A 24234-nucleotide genomic window follows, 5' to 3' on the forward strand; every position below is an offset into this window, starting at 1 on the left:
AGAAAGAAAAAGAAGAAAGCCATGCTGCTTTGTGTCATTTGTTTGCCTAAGGAGCCTTTCGTGCACATTAGGGTGCAAATGCTGTTTTCAGAATTTTCTCAAAATACGGTATTTTCAAAAGCTTCAGGAATAAAAGTAAATTGCCACCCGAGAAAGGCTTTGGATTGCCTGCTTAGTTGAACAGTTTGGACAAAAGTAGCTTTTCTAATCTTGACGTGTGTTCTGTGTGATTTACTGCAGAGCCAGAGGGGCAGTCGGGTTGCGCGGCCGCGCTTCCCGCAGCCTCTCGCGGTGCCACCGGGACCCGCGGACGCGCACGCGGGGTTTGCAGCCGTGCGCGGGCGCAGCCTGTGCTGCGCGCTCACGCTGTGCTCTGGGGCACGCAGGAAAAGGTCGACACTGCTGAGCTTAGAAGAGCAGAATGCAGTGGGGGAGTTCTTCACAAAAGGTTTTTTCAGCTCACTCTTGGTTTTGACACTACATTTTCCTAGTCGTGTTTGTCATTTTACTCAATCTCCTGTGTATATTTAAACAGAAATGTAACTGCTTTTGCCTGGCAGGTTAGGAAAAAATATTTTTTGAAAATATATATGGCTAAATTGCATAGGCAGGTGTCAAAAATGAGGATTTGATGTGATGTGAAGTTAATGTGAAAATCGTGGCCCAGATTTTAATGGTGAATAGATGTGTGTATGTGCAGCCCCCAGCTGCTCTGACTCCCCCGGCAGCCCTGACAGCGGGAGCGCAGCGATGCCGGTGGTTTACTGGTCCTTCCCACGCTGCAGGGGATGGACCTGGCGTGAATTCTGACATCTGGGGTGAATTCTGACATCTGGGTGATTTCTGACACCCGGGCTGATTTCTGACATCGGGCTGATTTCTGACACCCGGGCTGATTTCTGACATCTGGGTGATTTCTGACACCCGGGCTGATTTCTGACACCGGGGTGGTTTCTGACACCCGGGCTGATTTCTGACATCAGGGTGGTTTCTGAGACCTGGGCTGATTTCTGACACCTGGGCTGATTTCTGACATCAGGGTGGTTTCTGACACCTGGGCTGATTTCTGACACCGGGGTGGTTTCTGACACCTGGGCTGATTTCTGACACCTGGGCTGATTTCTGACACCAGGGTGATTTCTGACATCAGGGTGATTTCTGACACCGGGGTGATTTCTGACACCTGGGTGATTTCTGACATCAGGGTGATTTCTGACACTGGGCTGATTTCTGACACCGGGCTGAGTTCTGACACCGGGCTGATTTCTGACACCGGGCTGATTTCTGACACCGGGCTGATTTCTGACGTCAGGGCTGATTTCTGACACCGGGCTGATTTCTGACACCGGGCTGAGTTCTGACACCGGGCTGAGTTCTGACACCGGGCTGAGTTCTGACACCAGGGTGAGTTCTGACACCAGGGTGATTTCTGACACCGGGCTGAGTTCTGACACCGGGCTGAGTTCTGACACCGGGCTGATTTCTGACACCGGGCTGAGTTCTGACACCGGGCTGATTTCTGACACCGGGCTGAGTTCTGACACCGGGCTGAGTTCTGACACCGGGCTGATTTCTGACATCAGGGCTGATTTCTGACACTGGGCTGATTTCTGACACCTGGGCTGAGTTCTGACACCGGGCTGATTTCTGACACCGGGCTGATTTCTGACACCTGGGCTGAGTTCTGACACCGGGCTGAGTTCTGACACCGGGCTGAGTTCTGACATCAGGGTGATTTCTGACACCGGGCTGAGTTCTGACAGCCGTTCCTTGGGGAAGACTCTTCCAGTCACAGGGTGATCTTCTCACAGATGCTGCCGTCACTGTCCCTCAGCCCTGACATCAACTAAATGCGAGATCATAATTTTAAGACAAAACTAATTTTTCTTAGAGGTGACAGGGAGTTGTGCTTCTCTATTCATGTCTTATATTTTGGCATTTTGATTTTTGTCTGCTACTGAAAGACTTCATGGCAGTGGAGAATCAATGAAATCATGCCACTGCAAGAGAGTGGACAATGTAGAATTGAATAACTAGAGTAAAAGTTATTTCTAGTGAGACTATTTAGAACTTATTTGAATTGCAATGTTGTATGAGTTAGGTTATGGTTGGACTTGATGTTCTTAAGGGTCCCTTCCAACCAAAATGATTTATGATTGATATTTAAGAGAAATCAAGGTTTTGCTAAAGATTCAGCACAGAGAGTAGTCAGTAAAGGTATGTGTGTTGTGAAAGGAAAAATCCTGGTTTGAGATTTGTGACATTCCCAGGATTCAAAAAGCATCCTTCTTAAATTCTGCCAGACTTGAAAGCAGAAAAATGTTGAATCAGTCATCATATTGAAAGAAAAAAGAAGGGCATAATTCCAGTTAAAAAAACCCCACATCAATTTGTGAAAACTTCTAGAGCTAGTGATTTCATCTGACTTTGATTATCTTCTATTTTCATTTTGTTTATTTTTTAATATGATTTGCTCTAAGTTCCCTCCAAAAATAGATTAAGAATGTAAAAAGCTCAAAGTTATTCCGACAGCCTTGTGCGGGCCTCTGTAGGCAGCTGTTGGCACAGAGGTGGTGGACGCGATCGCCTGTGGTGGAGCCTCAGCTGAAGGTCACCCAGCCAGAATTCTGTAAGTTTTTCCACCCTTGAGAACACTTGTTATTGTTCTTTTTGTCTTGCTTTAAATTTACATATGGAAAGGGAAACTAAGGTTCCGTGGGAAGTCTGAGATATTAGTTGACAGGTCGTTTTTTTCAGTGTCATGCTCAGGCACACATAATTGAATAAATAATTTTGAATTAATAGTTCACTTCGGTGTTTGTGGGGTTGTTTTTAATTGACTTTTTTAAAGAGACAATTTCGGAGGGCTTTTGTTTGAAAAGTGCTCTTGGACTTGTTCTTCTATGACTGTGTATAAGTCAGCAGAAAAAACAAGTCGATATAATGGAAAGGTGGAAGCTTAGCTATTTTAATAGGCTTTAAAAGTGTCTTTATCACCTCTACAATCTAAAAAAGTGTTGTAAAACATGTAATTAGATAATTTCCTGGTGCAATGAAGTATCTCTCTTGCAGAACATGCTTTGCAAAATGAAATCAGTGATTGTCCCAGAAGTCGACATTTAGAATTTATGGATCCAGAAGGACCAGGGGTCCCGTGCTTCAAACCAGGCAGGTCCTGAAGGAGGATGGAGAACCCTGGTTGTGGGGTTTTGTTCTCAGGGTTCACTTTTGTGCTCTTAACAGAACACGTACAGAGGCTCTTCACAGTCTCTTGGTTGGTAGCCAGTGACTGTGGTTGCATTTTGGTCGCGTCCAAGTAGAGAGAAGATAGAATCATAGAATTGTTTCGGTTGGAAGAGACCCTCAGGATCACGGAGTCCAACCGTAACCTGACCAACTCTAGCACTAACCCACGTCCCTGAGAACCTCGTCTAAACGCCTTTTAAAGCCCTCCAGGGATGGTGACTCCAGCACTGCCCTGGGCAGCCTGTTCCAACGCCCCGCAGCCCTTTGGGGAAGAAATTGTTCCAAGATCCAACCTCAGCCTCCCCTGGCGCAACTCGAGGCCGTTTCTTTGTGTTGCCGTCTCCCGTCAGCTCCTGTTCTTCGTGCGCGGCTTCGTCACCGGCGCGCAGGAGCTTGGTCTGCGCTCTGCCATGTCTTCGGTCTGTGTGCATTATTTCCTTCACAGAAACATAGGAGGTAGGAGGAATCTAGCCCAGTCCCCTTCTATTAGAGGCAACTCCTTCATATAATCCACTTTACATTTCTTAAAAACTTCTTGAGTTTTTTGGACTCTGCTTTTCCTGTTAATGCAGTTGCAGAAACTTCTCTGATAGGCAGAAATCTTGTTTTAATATCTGCCTTTTTACAGTGCGTAAGGAGCGTTATTATGTGTGCGTAATGAGAACATTAATATAGGAATATAAACTTGTAGGATTCTATATCTGTCTACTGTAATTCAATGTACAGTAACTTCACAAAAAACTTTGCAGTTCTAGTCCATGAATTGTGAAGAAGGGGCTGGCTCTTGGCATGAACCGTGCCAATACCCACCCAAATCTACACAGCAACATTACTCACGCGGTCGTCTGCAGTGACCGAGCAATTATTGTGTTTATTTTCTTTCCATGGTGGACTTGCTCTGCGGACAGAGGGATGATCTAACCTTGATCCCTTAGGTTCTGTTTAATTCTGTCAACAGCTGGATCCGCCGTCTCTCGTGAATGGTTTGGCAGAAGCGGAGCTGCCGGCCGGTCCGCTGCAGACGCTGCGGTGAAGCCCCGTGCTGCTGTGCCGGCCGCGTCTGCCGCACGTGGACACGTGCGAACGGTCCGTGGCAGCACAAGTGGCTTCAGGTGCTCGACATTCCAGAAAGCAGCTCTTGTGAGGGCCAGGGTTGCACTAGAGAAAAGGAGTAATCCTCTTATGTCTGGTCTGCGCTTTAAAAAGTGCCTCGGATTTAAGAGACCCACTAGATCGTCACATGGAGACTCTTGTGTTGGTTTTCTTGTCAAATAATTGCCCAAACTTAGTCATTGTGATTGATGCCAGTATTTGGTGCAGTATATTTCAGTCAAATACTTGCTCAAAACATTCATTAAATTTTAAGGTTTTGACACGCTGCTTTTTAGCAATTATCACAGAACTCGTGACAGACAGTAGTACGTTAAAAGGTGAGAGAGAAGCATAAACTTGCATGTAAATAAATGCGGATGCAATTAAGACAGATGAGCACTCTCAGTTTCCATTTTGTACTACTTTTCCTGTAGATACAGACATATGTTTGCATTTATTTGAGTAGTTTTGGGTACTGTCTGGTTTACTTTACTAAAAGCATACCTTTTACTCAGGATATTGTCTCATGAACATTTCCTTTTTCTGCCAGGATGGCCTCTGCTAGAACAATATTTGCAGTAGTCCTTTTTATCTTGGAGAAACAAATGTCTGATTCATTTTTCTAGAAAAAACAGGAAGCTGTAAAGAGGACAGACTGAAAAAGAAATGCATACTATTACTTACAACATATAAAGCAAACTGGAAGTAACTGTCTGTTAGATACTGACGGGATATTACAGTTTTACTGTTTTCCTCGTATTCTCTGAACCTCATGTGAAGGGCGGCTTAAGATGAGCTTGTTAAAAAACAAAACCAAAAGAGCACCTACGCGTATGAAACCCTCAAACGAAGCGGCGGCTGCTGCGGGAAGCCGCGGGCGCGGGCGAGCCGCGCTGCCCGGCGGGCTGGGCGCCGCGGGGCTGCGGCCGCTCTCTGCAGCCACGGCTTCCCGCAGCAGCACGAAACGCCACGTGGGGAGGTTTGACTTGGAAGTTCCTTCTGGCCTGTGTGAGCTTGAGATTTTTTGAAATGGAGTTACATGATTAATGGATAAAATGTTCCAATCCATTTTAGTAGACTGAAAAAACCTGCATATTCATAATCACGTTAGTAAGCGTGGCTCTTTTTACTAGAGAAATAATTAATCCTAAAGGCGAATTTTTCTCAGATTTGCATACAGATCTGTTATTCTGGCCTTCTGGTATGCTGGAAATACCCGTGGACATTTTGCACCTTTGAAAGGAGAGTGGAGCGCTAACAGTCACACAGTGCAGCGACCGCAGCCCCCGGCAGTCGCCCGGTGCCGGCTGTTGTCCCTTCGCTGTGTCGGTGTCACCGAGCTGCTCCGCACGGTCTGCAGCCCCCGGCAGTCGCCCGGTGCCGGCTGTTGTCCCTTCGCTGTGTCGGTGTCACCGAGCTGCTCCGCACGTCCCTCGCTGTGCAGAACCTGCTCCTCCGCCCCCGCCTTGTGCTTTGTCCCTGGGGCAGGTTGGTGAACAATTATTCCCTTAACACGGCATTGTTAAAACATTGTTAAAAACCGATTAAGCCTTCATATTCTAATACCCATGACAGTGGAAGGCAACTTAGAAATCTAACAGGAAAGCATCCTAAGAAAAAAAGAAGTCAAGTTAAACTGTTATTCTCGTGCTTTTGCCGTCTGACAGGTGTGAGATGAACCTCTAAGGAAACAGCTGTATTGAGAATATGTGATGTTCCGTTTTCACTTCCGCAGATAAATAAAATGCTCCGTGGAAGGATTATCCTGAGTGTACTTAAAGAGCACTTTCAAAGTGCAGAACCATCAGAAGTTAATCCGCCCCTGTGCAGCTGAAGTCTCTGCTTTGAGGTAGCGCTGGGAGAAACTGTAGATTTATATCCAAACGAGGAGCGGTGCCCCTTGCTGCACAGCCTGTGCACATTAATTGCACAAAGCTATTGAAATATATTTGACAGTTCGTAAGTGCCAACAACCTGCTTGACGGGTACCAGTTCAACTCTCTCAGGCATCTTGATCCCAAGCTCCAAAATTGCTTGTAGGCTTTTGATTGCAGAACACGAATTTTCTCATAATAAATAAATTTGGCTATTTTGAAGTGATTTTTTTTTCTTTATGACTGTACTAGGAACAGCAAGAAGGAAAAAAAAGTCAACTAAAATTCTTGGGGCTATATGTGTTTTGTAATTCTTGCAGTGTTAGATGCTGTGCTAGTGATGTAAATGAATGCAAATGCCTTTAAAGGCTTTTCTTCAAGAGGGAGAATGTGAGATTTTCTGATTTGAAACACTTCTTATGGTTTTACACTACCTTCTGTACATCTTTGCAAGAAAATTCTGAAGACCTCACTATACTTGCAGCCTAGAAGAGTTTTGTTTGATTGCTGATGAATGCAGTATTTAATTGTTAAACTTTTAGTTTAACTGTTTTGTTCATCTTATTGCTAGCAGTCACATTACTGTTAACTGGTAGCTTTTTTTAGTGAAAGAACAGCTAATGAAGACTTGGGAAATGTCTGTTTTATTGAATGTTTATAAATGACAGCCATTCTTTTAAGATTCCGTGGTTCGGCAGTGCACTCTCAGTGTTCCTTTAGCAATTGAGAACTGCCGTGTGTCTCAGAGCTGCAGCTGCAGGTGCCTGTTGCTCAGGAAGGTGCAAGTGTCACTTCTCCGGGAGAACGAAGTCCCACCTGGGCCATGCTCTGCTGTGCCTTGCTGCTCATGGCCACTGCTTGCTCACCCCTAAGTCAGGGGATGTTTCGTCATTCGCTTCAGTAGAGATAAGACAGGGGAGTCCAGCAGAATATCCATGTCTGGATTATATTCTTAATAAAAATATTAAGCATTTGTTTAATGGGTTAATAAGAGTTGGTGGTTCAGGCTCTCACTAAACAAAATACTGACTGAAATCAGTTGGAGTGTTGGATTAACGTCTGCAATATTTGGCATCAGAGGGAAAACAGTTGATCCGTATCTGGAGGGATCGTTGCTTTGTAGAAAGATGAAAGAGAAGTGTGATTATTCATCAGAAGTTGTTCATACAGCTGCTCACAGACCCGCGAAAGTAAGGCAGTGCTACACGGTACAGGGGTAGTTAACGGATTTCCATGACCGCTGGGAGTGCTGGCCGGCTGTGGCGTGGAAGGGCTCTGCAGGAGCTGTCTGCGGTGCCAGGACGGCTCGGCAGGTGGGTTGCTTGTGAAGAACCTTGTTCTTAGGTACGCCACAGTTGCCAAAAAGAAATGAACTTCTGTTGAACAAGATACAGACAGAACATTGTGTTATTGCGACTCTGTTCTGTGGGAACATCTGTGAAAATCACTCATTCTGGGAATAACCACCATTATTTCTCTGACCGCAGAGCTGTAGCTGCATGGCTGGGTTGAAATTCCAGGTTTGTTTCTTTCTGCCAACGCCACCACTCTCTTGCTGGGTTGTGGTCAGATGCCCTTGCAGAGTGGGTCCCGGGGCGGCTCGGCGGGCCGGGCAGAGTTCCCGTGCCCGGGCAGTGCCGCTGCAGGCCCAGCGCGGCGGCTGCCCTGGTGGGACGTGGCACCGCGGCGCCGGTGCTGACACGGTGCTGGTGCTGGTGCTGACACGGTGCTGGTGCTGACATGGTGCTGGTGCTGGTGCTGACACGGTGCTGGTGCTGACATGGTGCTGGTGCTGACACAGTGCTGGTGCTGACACGGTGCTGGTGCTGCTGCTGACACGGCACTGGTGCCGGTGCTGACACGGTGCCGGTGCTGACACGGTGCCGGTGCTGACACGGTGCTGGTGCTGACACGGTGCTGGTGCTGGTGCTGACACGGTGCCGGTGCTGACGTGGTGCCGGTGCTGACGCGGTGCTGGTGCTGGTGCTGGTGCTGACGCGGTGCTGGTGCTGACGCGGCGCCGGTGCTGACTCGGCGCTGGTGCTGGTGCTGACACGGTGCCGGTGCTGACATGGTGCTGGTGCCGGTGCTGACACGGCGCCGGTGCTGACTCGGCGCTGGTGCTGGTGCTGACACGGTGCCGGTGCTGACATGGTGCTGGTGCCGGTGCTGACACGGCGCCGGTGCTGACACGGCGCCGGTGCTGACACGGTGCTGGTGCTGACACAGTGCCGGTGCTGGTGCTGACACGGTGCCGGTGCTGACGTGGTGCCAGTGCTGACGCGGTGCCGGTGCTGGTGCTGATGCGGTGCCGGTGCTGGTGCTGACGCGGTGCTGGTGCTGCCACGGTGCTGGTGCTGCCACGGCGCCGGTGCTGACACGGCACCAGTGCTGACACGGTGCTGGTGCTGACACGGCGCCGGTGCCGGTGCTGACGTGGTGCCGGTGCTGACGCGGTGCCGGTGCTGGTGCTGACACGGTGCCGGTGCTGACGCGGTGCCGGTGCTGACGTTGTGCCGGTGGTGGTGCTGACGCGGTGCTGGTGCTGACACAGTGCTGGTGCTGCCACGGCGCCGGTGCTGACACGGCACCAGTGCTGACACGGTGCTGGTGCTGACACGGCGCCGGTGCTGCCGCCACAGCTGTGCCGGGCTCAGGGGGTTCAGCTGCCCCTGGTGGGACGTGGCACCGGTGCTGACACAGCGCTGGTGCTGACACGGTGCTGGTGCCGGTGCTGACACAGCGCTGGTGCCGGTGCTGACACAGCGCTGGTGCTGCCGCCACGGCCGCGCCAGGCTCGGGGTTCAGCTGCCCTTGGTTCAGGGTGTGCTGAATAACCCCTACTGATCTCCAGCTGATTATACTGCCAAGATGCTTGCTGGCCCTTTTAACTGTTTTCTACAAACTGGATGGCTAGCAACTCGCTTCTTTAGCAACGGAAGCCAGGCATGCATCCTGCATAAAAAAAGATCAGTGGGACTTGAAACTTGTGTATAGCTTGCAAGCAATTTAGTGCCTGGACAATTATGACTTCTCAGTGCATCTTTTCCCTCCCGCTCCGTTGTCATTCACGTTTATAGTAACCAGGCCTGTTAGCCTAATTTTTTCTATAAAACTTCCCACTGCTTTATTAGGTCCAGTTTTATTTCCCTGCACAGCCATTATTTTTACCTCTTTATTTTGACAGCTAAATCTGTCTTGAGTTGTGCTCTTGCATATTACTCCCCCATCTCTTTGACCCGTTCACGACACAGGATGAGAAGTTCACAGTTAGTAAATGTCTCGGTGCCTGACTTGTTCTCCTTCCACGTCTCCTCGTGCCTTCCTGCATGCTCCTGACCTGCTGAATGTCCTCTGGTCTCTGTGGTGCCCCGGCAGCTGTGCCGGGCTGGGGATGCCCTTGTGCGCCTTCCTGAGCGGGCCCCTCCTTTTCTAGCGGTGGGCGATCGGCTGACAGTGAAACAGGGGTTGGATCTGTAGTTTTCCTCCAGCTTTGAGGTTCCAAATGTGTCTCTACTAAAATAAAAGAAGAATTCATAATCTGGCTGTCTGATTTATGGGCACAGTTAGGCAACCGTATATTTCAAAATTCCTAATTTCAGATAACATTTGATTGTGGGTGACAAACCTATCTTATAAATTACAGGCATAAAGTATTTTATTTTGCAGCTGAGTCGCTCAAAGCCAAGCACCCGCATTGTTGAATGTCTGATCTCTGTGTACGTCATTCTCAGCCCAAGGGAAGTCTTGCTTGCCCACATTTATATGGAAGTCTTAAAAAGACAGATTCTCTTTCACATAGACTATGTTTGATTGCAATATTACTACAGTGTCAGAACTGACAGCAATTCCTTATGTTCAGCTAAATCTTATTTCAAATTCTGGCCTCATTTTAAAATTCTCAAATTACGTACAGAGAGCACCAGTGCAGAACTGTCCCCCTTCCTCAGCTGAGGTCAACTGTCAGCTACCAGACATTGTTTCTTTATTTTGGAGAGGTTTTGTTTGGGCAAAGACTTGGTCTTTTAACCAGATCCTGCTTTTCATGTGTTTTTCGTGGCAAACGGTCACATTTCCCAACCATTTGCAAACAGTGACTGTCTGGCAGGATTTCCTGGATACACAGTAGTTTGAGATTGTAAAAGGCCAACTTTGTGAACTCCAGCGATTAGTATGGTTATTTGTGCTGCCTTTTCTTCCATGGGAACTAATCAGCTTGTCAGATGGAGGGTAGAAATAGGGTCCAACAGAAATTCATCTGCTAGCTCATCACCTCCACCATGAAAAAAAACCCCGTCTGAACCGGACACCTCCTGACCTTTGTGTACTAAAACTTTCTGAAGAGCTGGAACCAACGTTTTGGGAGTCAAAGTTTTGTAAAAATCTCCTGAAAAAATTATTTCTAACCTGATCCCGTTTTTGGGGGGGGGAGTGAGGTACGGAGGAGCTGGCAGCACGCGGCCCCTGAGTTAGGGCTGTGTGAGCACAGCGCAGCGGACGACCAGGGCTGGCTGTGAAAGGCACCGTTTCCCTATTCAACTTTTTATATTCTAAGTTGACCTTCAAGATTAAAAGCAAGGGGGTAGTAAACACATGCAAACCCACAGACACTACAAGAAATTCAGCCAATTCTAATTTGTTTCCTTTGAGTCAATTCGCTGGAAGAAGTGGTGGGATTTTTCTCATGTGTAAATGCCATGTGAGAGATGGAACCCTTTCAAATCTTCCCGTGATCAGAGAGAGCGCCCTAGATGGGTAATATGGAATAGTAGGGATGATGTTGATGAGAGATGGGGTTTTGCCGTTATTGTCATAGAATACATCAGGTGCTTCTTCAGGTCCTGACAGTGAGGGCGTTTTTTGAATATCAGGAGCCCTAGTGGATTTCTTGTTAATCCTGCAAGGAACAGAGCAGTGCTCCATTTTCCCTAGCGTACATCAGCTGGGTTGGGTCATCGCTTTCCTTTTCCTCACCCTCTGAGGACTTACGAAGAGGGCAACGTTCTGTTCTGCCTTCTGTCTGTTACAACTTCTGTTCATCCTGAACAATATTTGTCCTTACTGTACTCTGGGCAGTGATGGGAATGGGCCCAGTAGCGGATGTGAGATGAAGTCCTGATCCATCCAAGTTCATGGGCAGCTCAGTGTTGGTTTAAATGAAGCAGATTTTCTCCCTTTGAATTTATTTTGTGGAGGAAATGTCAAAGCCATCCTGATATCCTCTTTCTCTGCCCATATTGTCCTAGTCCAGCTTTTTTCCACTGTACGGATGAGATAGACAAGTTTGGGTCTGTGGGGCTGGGATTGGGGCGGGGAGCACGCTGGTTAGCTGGGTGGGCTTTGACTGTGTGGGGATCCCCCACGCCCCGGCTGTGATGGTCTGGGAGAACGTGACCTGTGCGCGGTTACCAGCGGAACGTGACCTGTGGGTAGGTACCACTGACTCACAGAGTATAACCTGTGAGTAGTTACCACTGACCAGCAGAACGTGACCTGTGGGTAGGTACCACTGACCAGCAGAACTTGACCTGTGGGTAGTTACAACTGACCAGCAGAATGTAACCTGTGGGTAGGTACCACTGACTCGCAGAGTATAACCTGTGAGTAGTTACCACTGACCAGCAGAACGTAACCTGTGGGTAGTTACAACTGACCAGCAGAATGTGACCTGTGGGTAGTTACAACCGACCAGCAGAACGTAACCTGTGAGTAGGTACCACTGACCAGCAGAACGTAACCTGTGGGTAGGTACCACTGACTCGCAGAGTATAACCTGTGAGTAGTTACCACTGACCAGCAGAATGCAATCTGTGGGTAGTTACCACTGACGAGCAGCATGTAACCTGTGGGTAGTTACCACTGACGAGCAGGCCGGTTAGTACAGCCGGTTTTCTCCAACCTTGGAAAACCCGTGGGCAGTACAGCTCTTTCAAACAACCGCATGTCCACATCCTTCTGTACATTACGTTAAACATTATAACATAAGCTCCGAAGTGTTTGTTTAACTGCAGACAGTTTGAAAGAACGTTTCTTGCTGTACCCCGCGTGCCCCTGGAGAGCGGGGCCCAAGCCAGGTGTGGGGCTCAGAGGCAGCACCAGGTTGAGCTGCTCGCCCGCCCGGCCGGTCCCGGTCCCGGTCCCGGTCCCTGGGCCATCAGCAGGTTTGCTGCCGCCAGCGGCCGCCCCGCGCGACGCCCTTCTTTACTGGCTGCTGCTGCAAATAAACCTGCAAAACGAGTGGGATGCATCACTGTCGAGTTGGTAAAACTTCAGCGCCTACAGGTAATAGTCACACAGTTGTTCCTGCTAGTGTTTTAGTAACAAAAATAATTATTTTCTGAGATATTTGAGCGGCTTGAAATTTAAAATAATTCTAGCTACCTCGTAACCACTGTTATGGTAGATGAATACACATCCAAAGTAATGTTATTCACCTGAGTAGTTATATCTGTGATAAAATAATGAAGCTTGTTGCCTAAATATTATTTTTTGTTTCTTATGTTGTGACTAAATCAAAGGAGAAAACGCTTTTGCCAAAGTAATTTTGGCAAATCAGCTGAAGTCTGATTGACAAGATGTAAATCTTGGTCTGAAGAATTAGGGATTTGGGGCTTTGAGGAAAAGCAAAAAATATATTTTAGGATCTAGTTTGGCTCTGCACGTCTGTTGTGCTGTAGCCGTTGACATGTGCATTACAATATAAGGATTGCCGCCTGTAAAGTTCCGAGAGCAGAAGCTGTTGTGGCTGGTTTTGAGCCGGGCGGGTGCGGTGAGGCGCGGGCCGGGGCTGTCGGAGGGGTCTCCGTGCGAGCATCGCGGTGCCAGAGCTGCTGCGCGCCGCAGCGCCGCGTCCCGCGCGGCAGAGTCGCCTGCTCGGGAGAGACGTTCCTCACGACAAGCACGTTGCCGTTTGGAAACTCTGACCCAGCAGAGCTGGAAAAAGAGAGCTGGCCATAGGAAAAAGTTAAAACAACTGCTGTGCATTTGTGGAAAGAAACTCTAGAGACTAGTAACACTATTTTGTTGTCTTTTTAAGAAATGCTAGTCCCTGTATGGTATCGAAACCAGAAAACAGGCAGGATTGCAGATATGTCTACTTTTGCAGTAGAAAATAATCTATTTCTGCAACAAAAGCCTTTTATAAAAGAAGTGTGCCTGAATATATTGCAATGATCTGAAGTTCTCGAGAGTTATTTTTCGAATTACGAAAACAATGCATGACATTTAGTTAAATAGCACAAATAGCAGAGTTTTATTGGTATTATGATAATGAGTTCAACCCTATTAATTCTCTGATCAAAAGGGCACTGGTACTAAAAAAAAATCCCAATTTTTTAGGCACATACAAAATGTACAATGCTCTGGAAATATTAATGGTGATTTTCTGACACACTCAGAAAACAAACCACAAAATAGAAATCTGGACTGCAGAACGGAATTCTGGGGCTGAATTCTGCAGTGCCTTAGTTTTTCTGCTTCTGGGCAATGCACTGGAATACGACTTGAAAAGAGGATCTTTCTGTAACTTCGTAGGAATTTTATGTCCTACTTGTTTCTAGGTTTGTCTGTCCTACCGTCTGTTCTTGCCCGGGAGAGATTTTGACTATTTCCCTGTAAGGGGATTCTGTGTAGTTGAAGGGGGTTTCTTCTTTGTTTGTTTGTTTATCTATTTTTACTGGAATTCAGAATGTATTAAAATAATAACAACTTGTCTAGAAATGCCAGCTTGGTAGCAAAGCAATATTTATTAGAATGGGCTGTTTCTCCCTTTCCTGTTACAAGACAGCACCATTCTATGTTTCATGTATGTAAACCCTGATTGTTCATAAATATGGTCACTTTTGACCTGGCTTTTCTGTTGGTAAATAGAGGCATTGACAAAAAACCTGGCTACAGCCCTTTAACTCAAGTGGAGGACAGTTAATTATTTTTCATTCTGTAACCTCCTTAGCAATTTCTGTAACTTCATGAATCTGAAAATGTCAGGTATCTCTCACAACGGATTATTTGGTCTTCAGGTTATTACTAAAATAAATATGGTTTTAAAAGAATCACAAATATGTCTCTTTAAATATGAGTGCTACAGGCACTCATCAAGTAAACAAAGGCATTAGTGTCATTATATATTGTATACATTAAAAAATCCCATAACAATGTTCTATATAATAGTTTCATTCAGTACCCTTTTTTTTTCTCTCAAGAATTGGGATTTCATCCAAATTCTAAAGGTTAAGTTGCTAATAGAACTCAAAGGGTGTTTTGTTTCCATTTGTGTAACTAGTTTAATGTTTTTTGAGTCCCAGCGTACACTAACAATGGATCAGTCAGTTACGGGGCAGCTTAGCAGGACATTCCTACAGTTCTCTTCACAGCGGCGAATAATGCTGAACCTAATTCAGGAAAAGAGCAACTCTTTTCACTGAAGAAGTTATTTTAATTAGTACTTAGCATAGGATAATAAATATTCAAATACTTCTGTAATGTTCCAGCTTCAAGATTAGAAATTACGATGGACATGCAGTAGGAGAACAAAGTCCATGGTTCAGTTTAATAATTACATTGTGTCTCCTTGTTAAAGCTTCATGAAATTTTCATGAAACATTATCCGCCTCTGAAAAGGCAAGTGCCATGAATTTTATTAGCTAAACCTGCAGGTTGCAATACTGCAGCCACCACTTGAACCTACGACAGCAGTGAATAGTTGAACTATTGAATGCTAGTTATTCATTTCTGCACTTGCAAAGAGAAGTGATTGAGAGATACTGGACTTTATATGTGTTTGTGTGCTTTTAGTGATATAACCTAAGATAAAATCTTATTATTTCCAACTGTTGAACAGTATAAATGAAATCAACAGCACGCAGCTTTACGCTCCTCAGCCCAATAGATATTTTCTCTTCATGTGTATAGACGGCGCGTGTGATCTTTTGCAAAATACTATTAACATTTTGGCTTTGAGTAAAGCAAACTTTTTTGTTTTCCCGATGAACAGCGAATAATGTCAGCAGATAATTAGAATGCTGAAGTGGGAAGATAGTCCTTGCCAGCTGTTGTGGCGGTCCCCCAGCTGTGCGGAGGAGGAGCTGCGGGCAGGGCGCTCCGCTCGCCCTCCGCAGAGCCCGAGAGCGACTCGCGCCTCCTAACAGCTCTTCGCACTACAGATCCGGTAACACGTGTTCAGTAATGTCCGGTTTGAGTAGAAAATGAAAATATTGCTGTAGATTTCCATTAATCTTTCCCGTTCTTCTCTCTCTGTCAGAAGCGACTAGACCACAGCTGAATATGAGATAGGCTGAGCCTAAGCCAGCCGTCTCACAGTGTAAGCCGTTGTGGCTGCAGGACATTGCTGAAAGGAGCGGCCTGATCCTGCCCTGGCATTTCCAACCCTTTTTCTCCATTTTCTTTTCACTAGCGGTCCCGGGGCTGCGGGGTCGGTGAGATCACTGTGTGAATCCAGCTGAAACAGTCAGCAGGGTCTGTTTCCCGAGGTTCAGCAGGGTGGCCGGCCGTCCCTTCGTTGCCCCGCGCGGCTGCTGGGCTGGCACAGGAGCTGGCCGCGCGGGCCGTGCCCGCGGGCCGCCGGCAGCGGGGCTGTGGCCACGGCACTGCGGGACCTGCTGCCCGGGAGGGCGCTGGGCCGCTGCTCCTGGGTGCTCCGGCGCGATCTGCTCAGACCGAATTGTGACCTTACACTGCCTCACGTGTTGTTCGTGGTTTAGGACCGCAGAAAAATAGAGCAGACTTTATATCCGTTCTTTTGTTTCACTTGCAGCAGCTCAGGTGTCCCAGGGTCTGTCCCAGAGGCTGGGAAGGTGTCGTCCCTGACAGGAGAACCTCGGCCGCTGGCCAGCGCGGCAGCGCTCGGTACCTGTGCCCGCAGCGCAGCCCTGGCCGCGGCTCGGGGGCTGCACTTTGCCACCTGTGCGTACACCAGGGTAGCTCGTCCTGCCCAGGGTCTCGTGTCCTGCCATCGCTGCGTGTTTTTTACAGGAACTCATTATTTCAAACATATCTTTGTAGACGAGATGGGACCCGTCTGAAAATAAATGTACATTCCACTTGTATGTATGAGAAAGAAGGTGATAGCATTCTTCTTCGAGTACCTGGAAGAGAACCAGACCTATCAACTTTTCTTCATATGATGTTGGAAAATGTCAGGCTAATGAAATGAAAATGAGTGAATTTTTCTTTGTTATTGGCGGTACTTGTCCCTGGGTGGTGCTGGGGCCGTGCCGAAGCGGTGGTGGCGGTGCAGGTGGGCTGTTGGTGTGCGTCCTGGTCCCTCCAGACTCCCGGGCCAGCTGACTCGTGACGCTGATGGTCAGAGAGGCCAAAGTGAGCAGGTGCTGCTCGGGAGAAAGCCCCGTGAGACGGGGCCGTGGCGGGCGCGTGGCCGGGCGGGCAGCAGCCCAGGCTGTTCTGCGCTTACGGGCTGCTGTCAAGAGCCTGCTTTAGACCAGCTTGCTTAAAAGTAAGTTTCTGAGCCATTGAAGGCTGATACACAACTTTGCTGCTAGATCGTTCATGATGATGGTTACTGCAGTACCGCGGGGCTTGGCTGTGGCTGTGGTTTTGCCAGAACTTGCAGTGCTGTGAGCAGGTTCACACAATAGACTGGGATCTTGTGGCCCCGAGGTAATTGTCTTAAATTAAAAAAACTTTCCGTCTGTATAAAAGTGTGTCTGTCACATGATGCAGCACGAGAGCACTGTGAGTGGACTCTTACTTGAGACAAGCTCCTTTTTGTCCCTTTTTTGTTTACAAGGAGCAGAGGATGGAGAGAAGAGGTTGGGCAGTGCCTTGGCTGCGCTGGCGGAGATGTAAACAGATTTCCCAAGGCTGAGCAATGGCGCTGTAGCCGGCAGCGGTGGCGGGACGCTCCGGCCGTTCCCCAGCGCGGCGCGAGCCCTGGCCGCGCCGCAGCACTCGATGACTCGGAACGCGGGGCTGTGCTGCTCTGAGTCATCGGCTTCCCGCTGGCCCCGGAGCAGCTTTGCTTTGATGTGGCTCCGTCCAAAATCCACTCTCAGTCTCTGGGACAAAGCCCTGATAAAGGACCCCATGCAAGCACTGCAGCGTTAGCCAAACTCTACGTTTGTGTTATTTCAGGTGAGAGCACGCTTACGGAATGATGTCTTTAAAATCAGTTACTTCTCCTCAATTCCCCTTAAACTTTTTAAAATTAATAGATCTGAATTTCGTTATACTGGAAAAAAATGGTTTTAAAATAGCCTCCACTGAGATTCCTTTGTTGCTGGGGTTAGCACAGGGAGAAGGGGGATGAGCGCGCTCCATGCTGCTGCTGGCTGGTCTGGACCGGGGCTGGCAGAGCCTGGGTCAGGAGTGCCGCACGGGCAGCTGCGGTGCGGAGCAGCGCTGCCCTTCGGGGCGGGAGGCGGGCCGGGTACCACACGTGGAACAGGGTCAGGAAGTCCTGGTATTCTAAAACCCGGGGTTGCTTAGATCCGAGCCGTGCGTTGAGGTTTTCCTGTGGTGAGCACCGTTGGGGTACCGGTCGCTTCTGAGCGAGCGCATCACAGCGCTTTGTGGTGAAACGCCGTGATTTGGGCAGGCGGGGGGCAGCACTTAGAGCAGCATGCTGGGTGGCGTGTTCCTCGGGTGCTTGATGTACCTCCGTTGAGTTGTAAATCTTTAACTTTCTCCGATTTCAGGGGGAACAGTAGTAGCCTCCAGCTAAGTATTCTTGGAAATCTTATTTTCAAAACTTCTTGTTTGCCTATGGACACCCCCCATCAGTCTTATCTGTGAAACAGAAGCTGAAATGAATCTCTTCTTTCCTACCCTGCTTGCTTATGAAATGGCCTACTCTGATACGAGGATTTATAGTAATAAGAAATGTAAATATTGCTTCTGGAAAACCTGAAAGTAAGAATTTGAATATATATTTTGGGGCTACTTTGTCATGTGTTTGAATATTCCTCAAGCAAGAATCTTATGAAAACAAGTCTTAAAAGTCTGCTATACTTCTACGTAGCAGTTTTCTGTACTTCATCGTGAAACTTCAGCATTATAGATTAGGCAGGAGATCTTTAAAGTTAGGGGCTCCTCCACTTTGTCTTAACACACATGCAATGGAGACACTTGTCTTCAAAATGCAGCAAAGACTGTGCACTCGTTCTCTCCCAAACTCTTAGGCTGTCCCTTTGGGTAATGTGTGTAGATGTGAACAGAAGATGGCATGCAATAAAAGAGATAATATAGATGTATGATAACAGTAGAAAATAGCAATAAAAGGGCAAATACTTAGAGATTTAGAGCGGTCATAAAATTAGTCTTTTTCAGAATTGTTCTGATGTTGAGTTTCAGCTTCATCTTTGGTTGAGCAATCAGTATAGTAATACTTGTTACAGCAAGTCTATTCGAATGTGATCAGCACTTTTTATTCATGTACTTTAAAAAAAAAAAATCATGTTGTTGCTCCATCTTCTATTTTCCTCTCCCTCTGCCTTTTAGAGGAAAAAGGAAAGTAAAAATGACAAGGGAAATTGAAAAATATTACTTACATAATTTTGGAGCCATTTTATGAAAAGCTTTTGAAAGTGAAAATGTTGCCATTTAAAGAAAAATATGCAAAGATTAAAAGTGTAAACTAGCAATTATAGAAACTTATTTTTTGTTAAGGGAAGTGGAATCTTCTTAAAATTTACAGAAACAGAATATGGCTCTTAGGACTGAATGAAAGATGTTTGTGTGGTTTTTATTAAGTATTAATTTAGACAGATTTAGTGTAACAGATTATTTTTCTGTAGAGGTGCTGCTACACCAGAATTAAGTGTGCGAAGTGATTTGTAACAATCTAATTCCATTGATAAAGTGGGTAAAACTAACATACAGTTCAGTGCTGTAGGGGACACTAGACCAGGGGTTTAACTCGGTGATACCTCGTTGTCTCAGTGATCCCGAAAGTCAAATGCTCGATGTTTGTGCAGTACCAGTGTAGAGCTCAGAATCCGGGAGCCGTACAGATTCTGCTGTCCCGAGGCGGGTTCCCGTGCGGTACAGTCCTGCAGTGACGGCAGGATTTCTGGCCTGGTTATTTGCCTCTGTCTGGAGCTTTGTTCTCCGTCCCATTGTTGTAGGCGATGTGATGTGTGCCAAGAAGAAACTCCTTCTGGGATTAGTAGTTCTGGAAAGAATAAAACAAGGAACAGATGGATTGATACAATCCCAGATAAGGATATTTCGGGGTTCTCTCCGTAGTGTTTTTCTTTCTTGTGTACAGATACCCATTTCAGAGCTGAATAAATGGTCCTTGTTACAATGAAATTTCACATGTATGAGCGAAATTGTTTTTTCCAGGGTGGAAATAAACAGTGGTAACAGGGTGTGGTTTCCCAATCAGAAACGCTGCTCTTGGCCACCAGGGTTCCGAATTGCCTCTCCCTTCCTGCTGCAGTCCAGCGACAACAGAATGGGCGGAACAGAGAAGAGTAAGAGGAGCGCTGGCCACGCGGTTCGCTCGCCTGGCCCGGCAGCCTGCGCGGGGTCACCCATGTCAGCCCGCGAGGGACGGGACGGGACGGGGCCGGGGAGCAGGCACAGCGCTGGGGACCGGGCACAGTGCTGGGGACTGAACACAGGGCTGGGGACCGGGCACAGTGCTGGGGACTGAACACAGGGCTGGGGACTGAACACAGGGCTGGGGACCGGGCACAGTGCTGGGGACTGAACACAGGGCTGGGGACCGAACACAGCGCTGGGGACCGAACACAGGGCTGGGGACTGAACACAGCGCTGGGGACCGGGCATAGCGCTGGGGACTGAACACAGCGCTGGGGACCGAACACAGGGCTGGGGACCGAACACAGCGCTGGGGACTGAACACAGGGCTGGGGACCGGGCACAGCGCTGGGGACCGAACACAGGGCTGGGGACTGAACACAGCGCTGGGGACTGAACACAGTGCTGGGGACCGAACACAGGGCCGGGGAGCAGGCACAGCACTGGGGACCAAACACAGAGCTGGGAACCGAACACAGGGCTGGGGACCAAACACAGCGCTGGGGACTGAACACAGTGCTGGGGACCGAACACAGCGCTGGGGACCAGGGACAGGGTGGGGACCAGGGACAGGGCTGGGGACCGGGCACAGGGCTGGGGACCAGGGACAGGGTGGGGACCAGGGACAGGGCTGGGGACCGGGCACAGCGCTGGGGACCAGGGACAGGGCTGGGGACCGGGCACAGCGCTGGGGACCGGGCACAGAGCTGGGGACCGGGCACAGGGCTGGGGACCGGGCACAACGCGGCTGCAGGCCCTCAGCCCAGCTTGCTCTGACACGGGACTGAGTCATGGTTCTTTAAAAAACCCGAAGTGCCCTCGGGGCAGCCCAGAGCTGATGCTGCTCGTGGGCCCCTCGCAGTGCCGGGTCTGACCGGGGGTCCGCACGGCGCGCGTGGGGCGTTTGTCACGGGCTGGGGACGGAACCGCTGCCATGGGGGACTGCACCGGGAACTGCCTCTGGACTGATTTTAGTGTGAAGGTCCTGGATTTTAGGACAGTATTCTGTGTTTTCGTGTTTGAAATACACCCATAATGTTTAATGGTTTACCCATTGGCCTTTAGAAAAAAGAGGCTCTTCTGAATTGAATTTTGTCACTTCTGATACGCAGGAGGCTGTAAGAATCTATAAAAGACTAATTTTTGTCACTGTTACGTTTTCTTTTATTCTCCTGTATAAAAAAAAAAAAGATAATGGACCAAAATCTGTTATAGCAGTATGAATTCAATACATTTCAAGCAGAACGAACTGTTACCTGTTTCTGCAAAGGTTTAACGTAACCTTTTCAATGCCTATGTAGAAAGAAGGGGGAGGGATTTACATTAACAATGGAAATTGGGGCGGGGAGGCTTCTCTGGCCTGAAACCAAGCCCTTTATTTTAGAATCCTGGTGCTGATTTTAGGGAACTGTTGGGTTTTCAATTGTACTCTCTGAAGTTGTTAAATAAGCATTGTCTAATGCTTCACAGCCTTTATGAACTGAGTAAATCCAAGTCAGTGATACATTCTAGTAACAACCAGCTATTGCTTGATCTTGCCCCATGGCACCAGTGCCACCTGGAGGGTTCTGTCCAGCCGCCTCTCTGGTGTGTTCGATGGTGTTTAATGGACAATTCATGTCCGTGCCGGGACGGCACCGGGGGTGAGCGCGGCCACGCTGGGTCCCGGCTGGGGCTGCCGAGGACTTACCGTGTTAACACACAAAAGTCCTGTGGGTTTTTTGGTTTCGTTTTAAATGCAGTCGGATTCTTTAAAGATCTGTGATGATCCTTGCGGGTTTTAATCAATTTTTCAGTTTTTCCGTAAGTCAAGAAGCATTGCTAAATGGTTGTCATTGCCCTGCTTCTTGCATGTGTAATTAAAGTACAGATTGTTTCTCTGTAAAAAGGATAAAAGAGATTTTGAACAAAAGCAGTATTAGTTTTCAGCTACATCTTCATGACTGGTTGCTCTGCATAATGATTTGCAGAACATTTTTATCTTTTCTTATGAGGACTTCCATGTGAGAAGAGGCTTTATGAATTTATTAAAACTTGATTGAATACACAGCTCTTATTTCAAACGAAAAAGGAGAAAATCTGCAAGGCAATAAAAGATTAAAAAATAAAGATACATCCTAGAAAGTTATTAACTTAGAAAGTACTTCCTTGTTTATTGATATTAGAGTATGTGTTTCTGCATGTTTTGTGGTGACTGAATGCTGGCTGCCCTGGGTTAGTGCCGGCGCCTCACCGCGTCCATAACTGAGACGAGACACATTCTTCAGGGAGAGCAGTGGCAGAGCTCTTCTCGTCACCCATCGGAGGCACGGCATTTTCAGTGGGCATATTTGGAAAAAAAAAAAGGGGTGGAGAATTGTCTCATGGTACAATGTGGAAAAAAGCTCCTTTATAGAACTACAGCTCATTTAGCCCTAATTTAGTGATCAGACACCAAATGTGTTTCTAACAGAGTAACTATTGCTTGACTCTCTGCCTTTTGAAGTCCATAGAGGATAATATTAACATAGTACTGTTCCTAAAAAGATTTTTTCAAAGTCAATATTTGGACGATTGCACTGAGCTGATGATAATGTTTACTGTCAGCACTATTTAAACTATTGCTGAAGAATATTTTCATGTCTTCTGTTACCTAAGCCTTATGTGAATTATTTTTTTTATAGTTTCAGTAAGGAAAATCCAGGACCCTGTATTAAAAGTGCAAGACCAAAAATTTCATAGTTACTGTAACAGGCTGCCAACTGCAACCAAGCATTCCTGCTGCCATGCTCTTTCCTAAATATCTGCAGTGCTGCCAATCTGTGCAAAATTTACCACTGGCATCTGCAGCAAAACTTGTGGTGAATTCAGTGTTTTAGGATCGGGGCCTAAAAGACAAATTCCGTATTTTGATCAATGTCTACTTTCACTACTTACTGGCCTGTTTTGCAAAGAAACAGAATATTTAAATTGTCTTCCTTCTTTACAAATTCTTCTTAAAAACTTACCTGGTTTACAGTTTTCTAGCAAAAAGCCGGTAGAGGAAAGCCCATCGAAGCCCGGCAGTGGCTGGTACCTGGCTGGTTGGTGAAGGCTGGACACAGAACCAGGCAGTCCCTCATAGATACCAGGCTATTGACTGTTCTAACACAGCTCCTTTTTCAATTGTTTCAAGTACAAGTACATGCTAATGCTTAAAATCCTTGTCCTGGCAGGTTTCTTTGAAAACAAATGCATTTCTGTGAAAACCTTCAGTTGCAATAAACCCGCAGTTCCCGCACCACTGTATTCTGTGGCAAAAAATATTGTACAGGTCTCACACTTTATAGTTGTCTCCCTGTAAAACCTCGTGCAGATCGATGCACCACTCCATCATTTTCAGAGTAATACACACACCAGAGTGGTAGATACATTGCTGACCTACACTGACTGCACTGCAATAGAGCTCTTAGTGCCTTCACAGAGAAACCCCTGATTGCACATGAGGCACGAGGACATCATCTGCCCTTTTTGGTAATAAGAATATATTCTGATGTTCTTGGACACATACGGACAGACTCGTTTTCATGGTATGGGAAGGAAGAAAGCAGTGGGATTTGTCAAGACGAACACTTGTCTTTTCAAAACTTGGCAAACTAACTATATATTGCTGAATGAAGAACGGCCGTATCTGAGTATGTAGAAAAATACTGGTAGGACAAGAGTAAACAACTTTCAGACAATTAAATAATCTGGAAGATGACTGTGTATTACAGATTTTCAGTATCATAATAGAATTCACCAATTGTTCAAGTAAAAGTAATTATTCAACAGTCATGCATGAAAAATTAGAATAGCATGGGCAGAAGTTCAAGAAGAAAAAATAAATGACAAGATGATATATATTTTCAGTTGGGTTAGTATGGGATGAGAAGGGTAGAAAAACGTGGGATAAGAAAAGCAAATAGGACTTTCGTGACGTTATGCCTCACCATGTATATGATATGCTCGGGTAGTTTGTATTAAGTTTGTGTTTTATCTTTTCTTTCTCAGTCACATAGAAAAAATTACAACATGGCAAGATCCTCGCAAAGCTCTGACCCAGCCGCTGAACCACATGAGCCACCATCCGGCAGCCAGTTCCCCGGCGGTCCCGCAGAGGCCCATGGCCATGGCCCAGTCCATGGCCCAGCCCAGCCTCGGTGAGTGCCGCGCTTCGGTCCCGCAGAGGCCCATGGCCATGGCCCAGCCCATGGCCCAGCCCAGCCTCGGTGAGTGCCGCGGGTCGGTCCCGCAGAGGCCCATGGCCCAGCCTCGGTGAGTGCCGCGCTTCGGTCCCGCAGAGGCCCATGGCCCAGCCTCGGTGAGTGCCGCGGGTCGGTCCCGCAGAGGCCCATGGCCCAGCCTCGGTGAGTGCCGCGCTTCGGTCCCGCAGAGGCCCATGGCCATGGCCCAGCCTCGGTGAGTGCCGTGGTTCGGTCCCGCAGAGGCCCATGGCCATGGCCCAGCCTCGGTGAGTGCCGTGGTTCGGTCCCGCAGAGGC

The 24234-nt window shown here is 47.6% G+C and overlaps 1 protein-coding gene across 2 annotated transcripts in view; it reads left to right on the forward strand.

Annotated features, from left to right (window-relative positions):
* WWTR1 (WW domain containing transcription regulator 1) overlaps positions 1 to 24234 on the forward strand; it is a 60906-nt gene that overhangs the window by 10256 nt on the left and 26416 nt on the right. The window contains exons 2-3 of one of the 2 annotated variants that reach the window (XM_065639747.1): positions 23745 to 23870; positions 23922 to 23962. In XM_065639747.1, the coding sequence (XP_065495819.1) occupies positions 23745 to 23870; positions 23922 to 23962 (167 nt within the window). Of the gene's footprint in view, positions 1 to 23744; positions 23894 to 23921; positions 23963 to 24234 lie in introns of both variants that reach the window. The other variant, XM_065639746.1, reaches the window with a different exon arrangement.

The sequence above is a fragment of the Caloenas nicobarica genome, chromosome 8, assembly GCF_036013445.1.
Source record: "Caloenas nicobarica isolate bCalNic1 chromosome 8, bCalNic1.hap1, whole genome shotgun sequence".
Taxonomy (NCBI): Eukaryota; Metazoa; Chordata; class Aves; order Columbiformes; family Columbidae; genus Caloenas; species Caloenas nicobarica.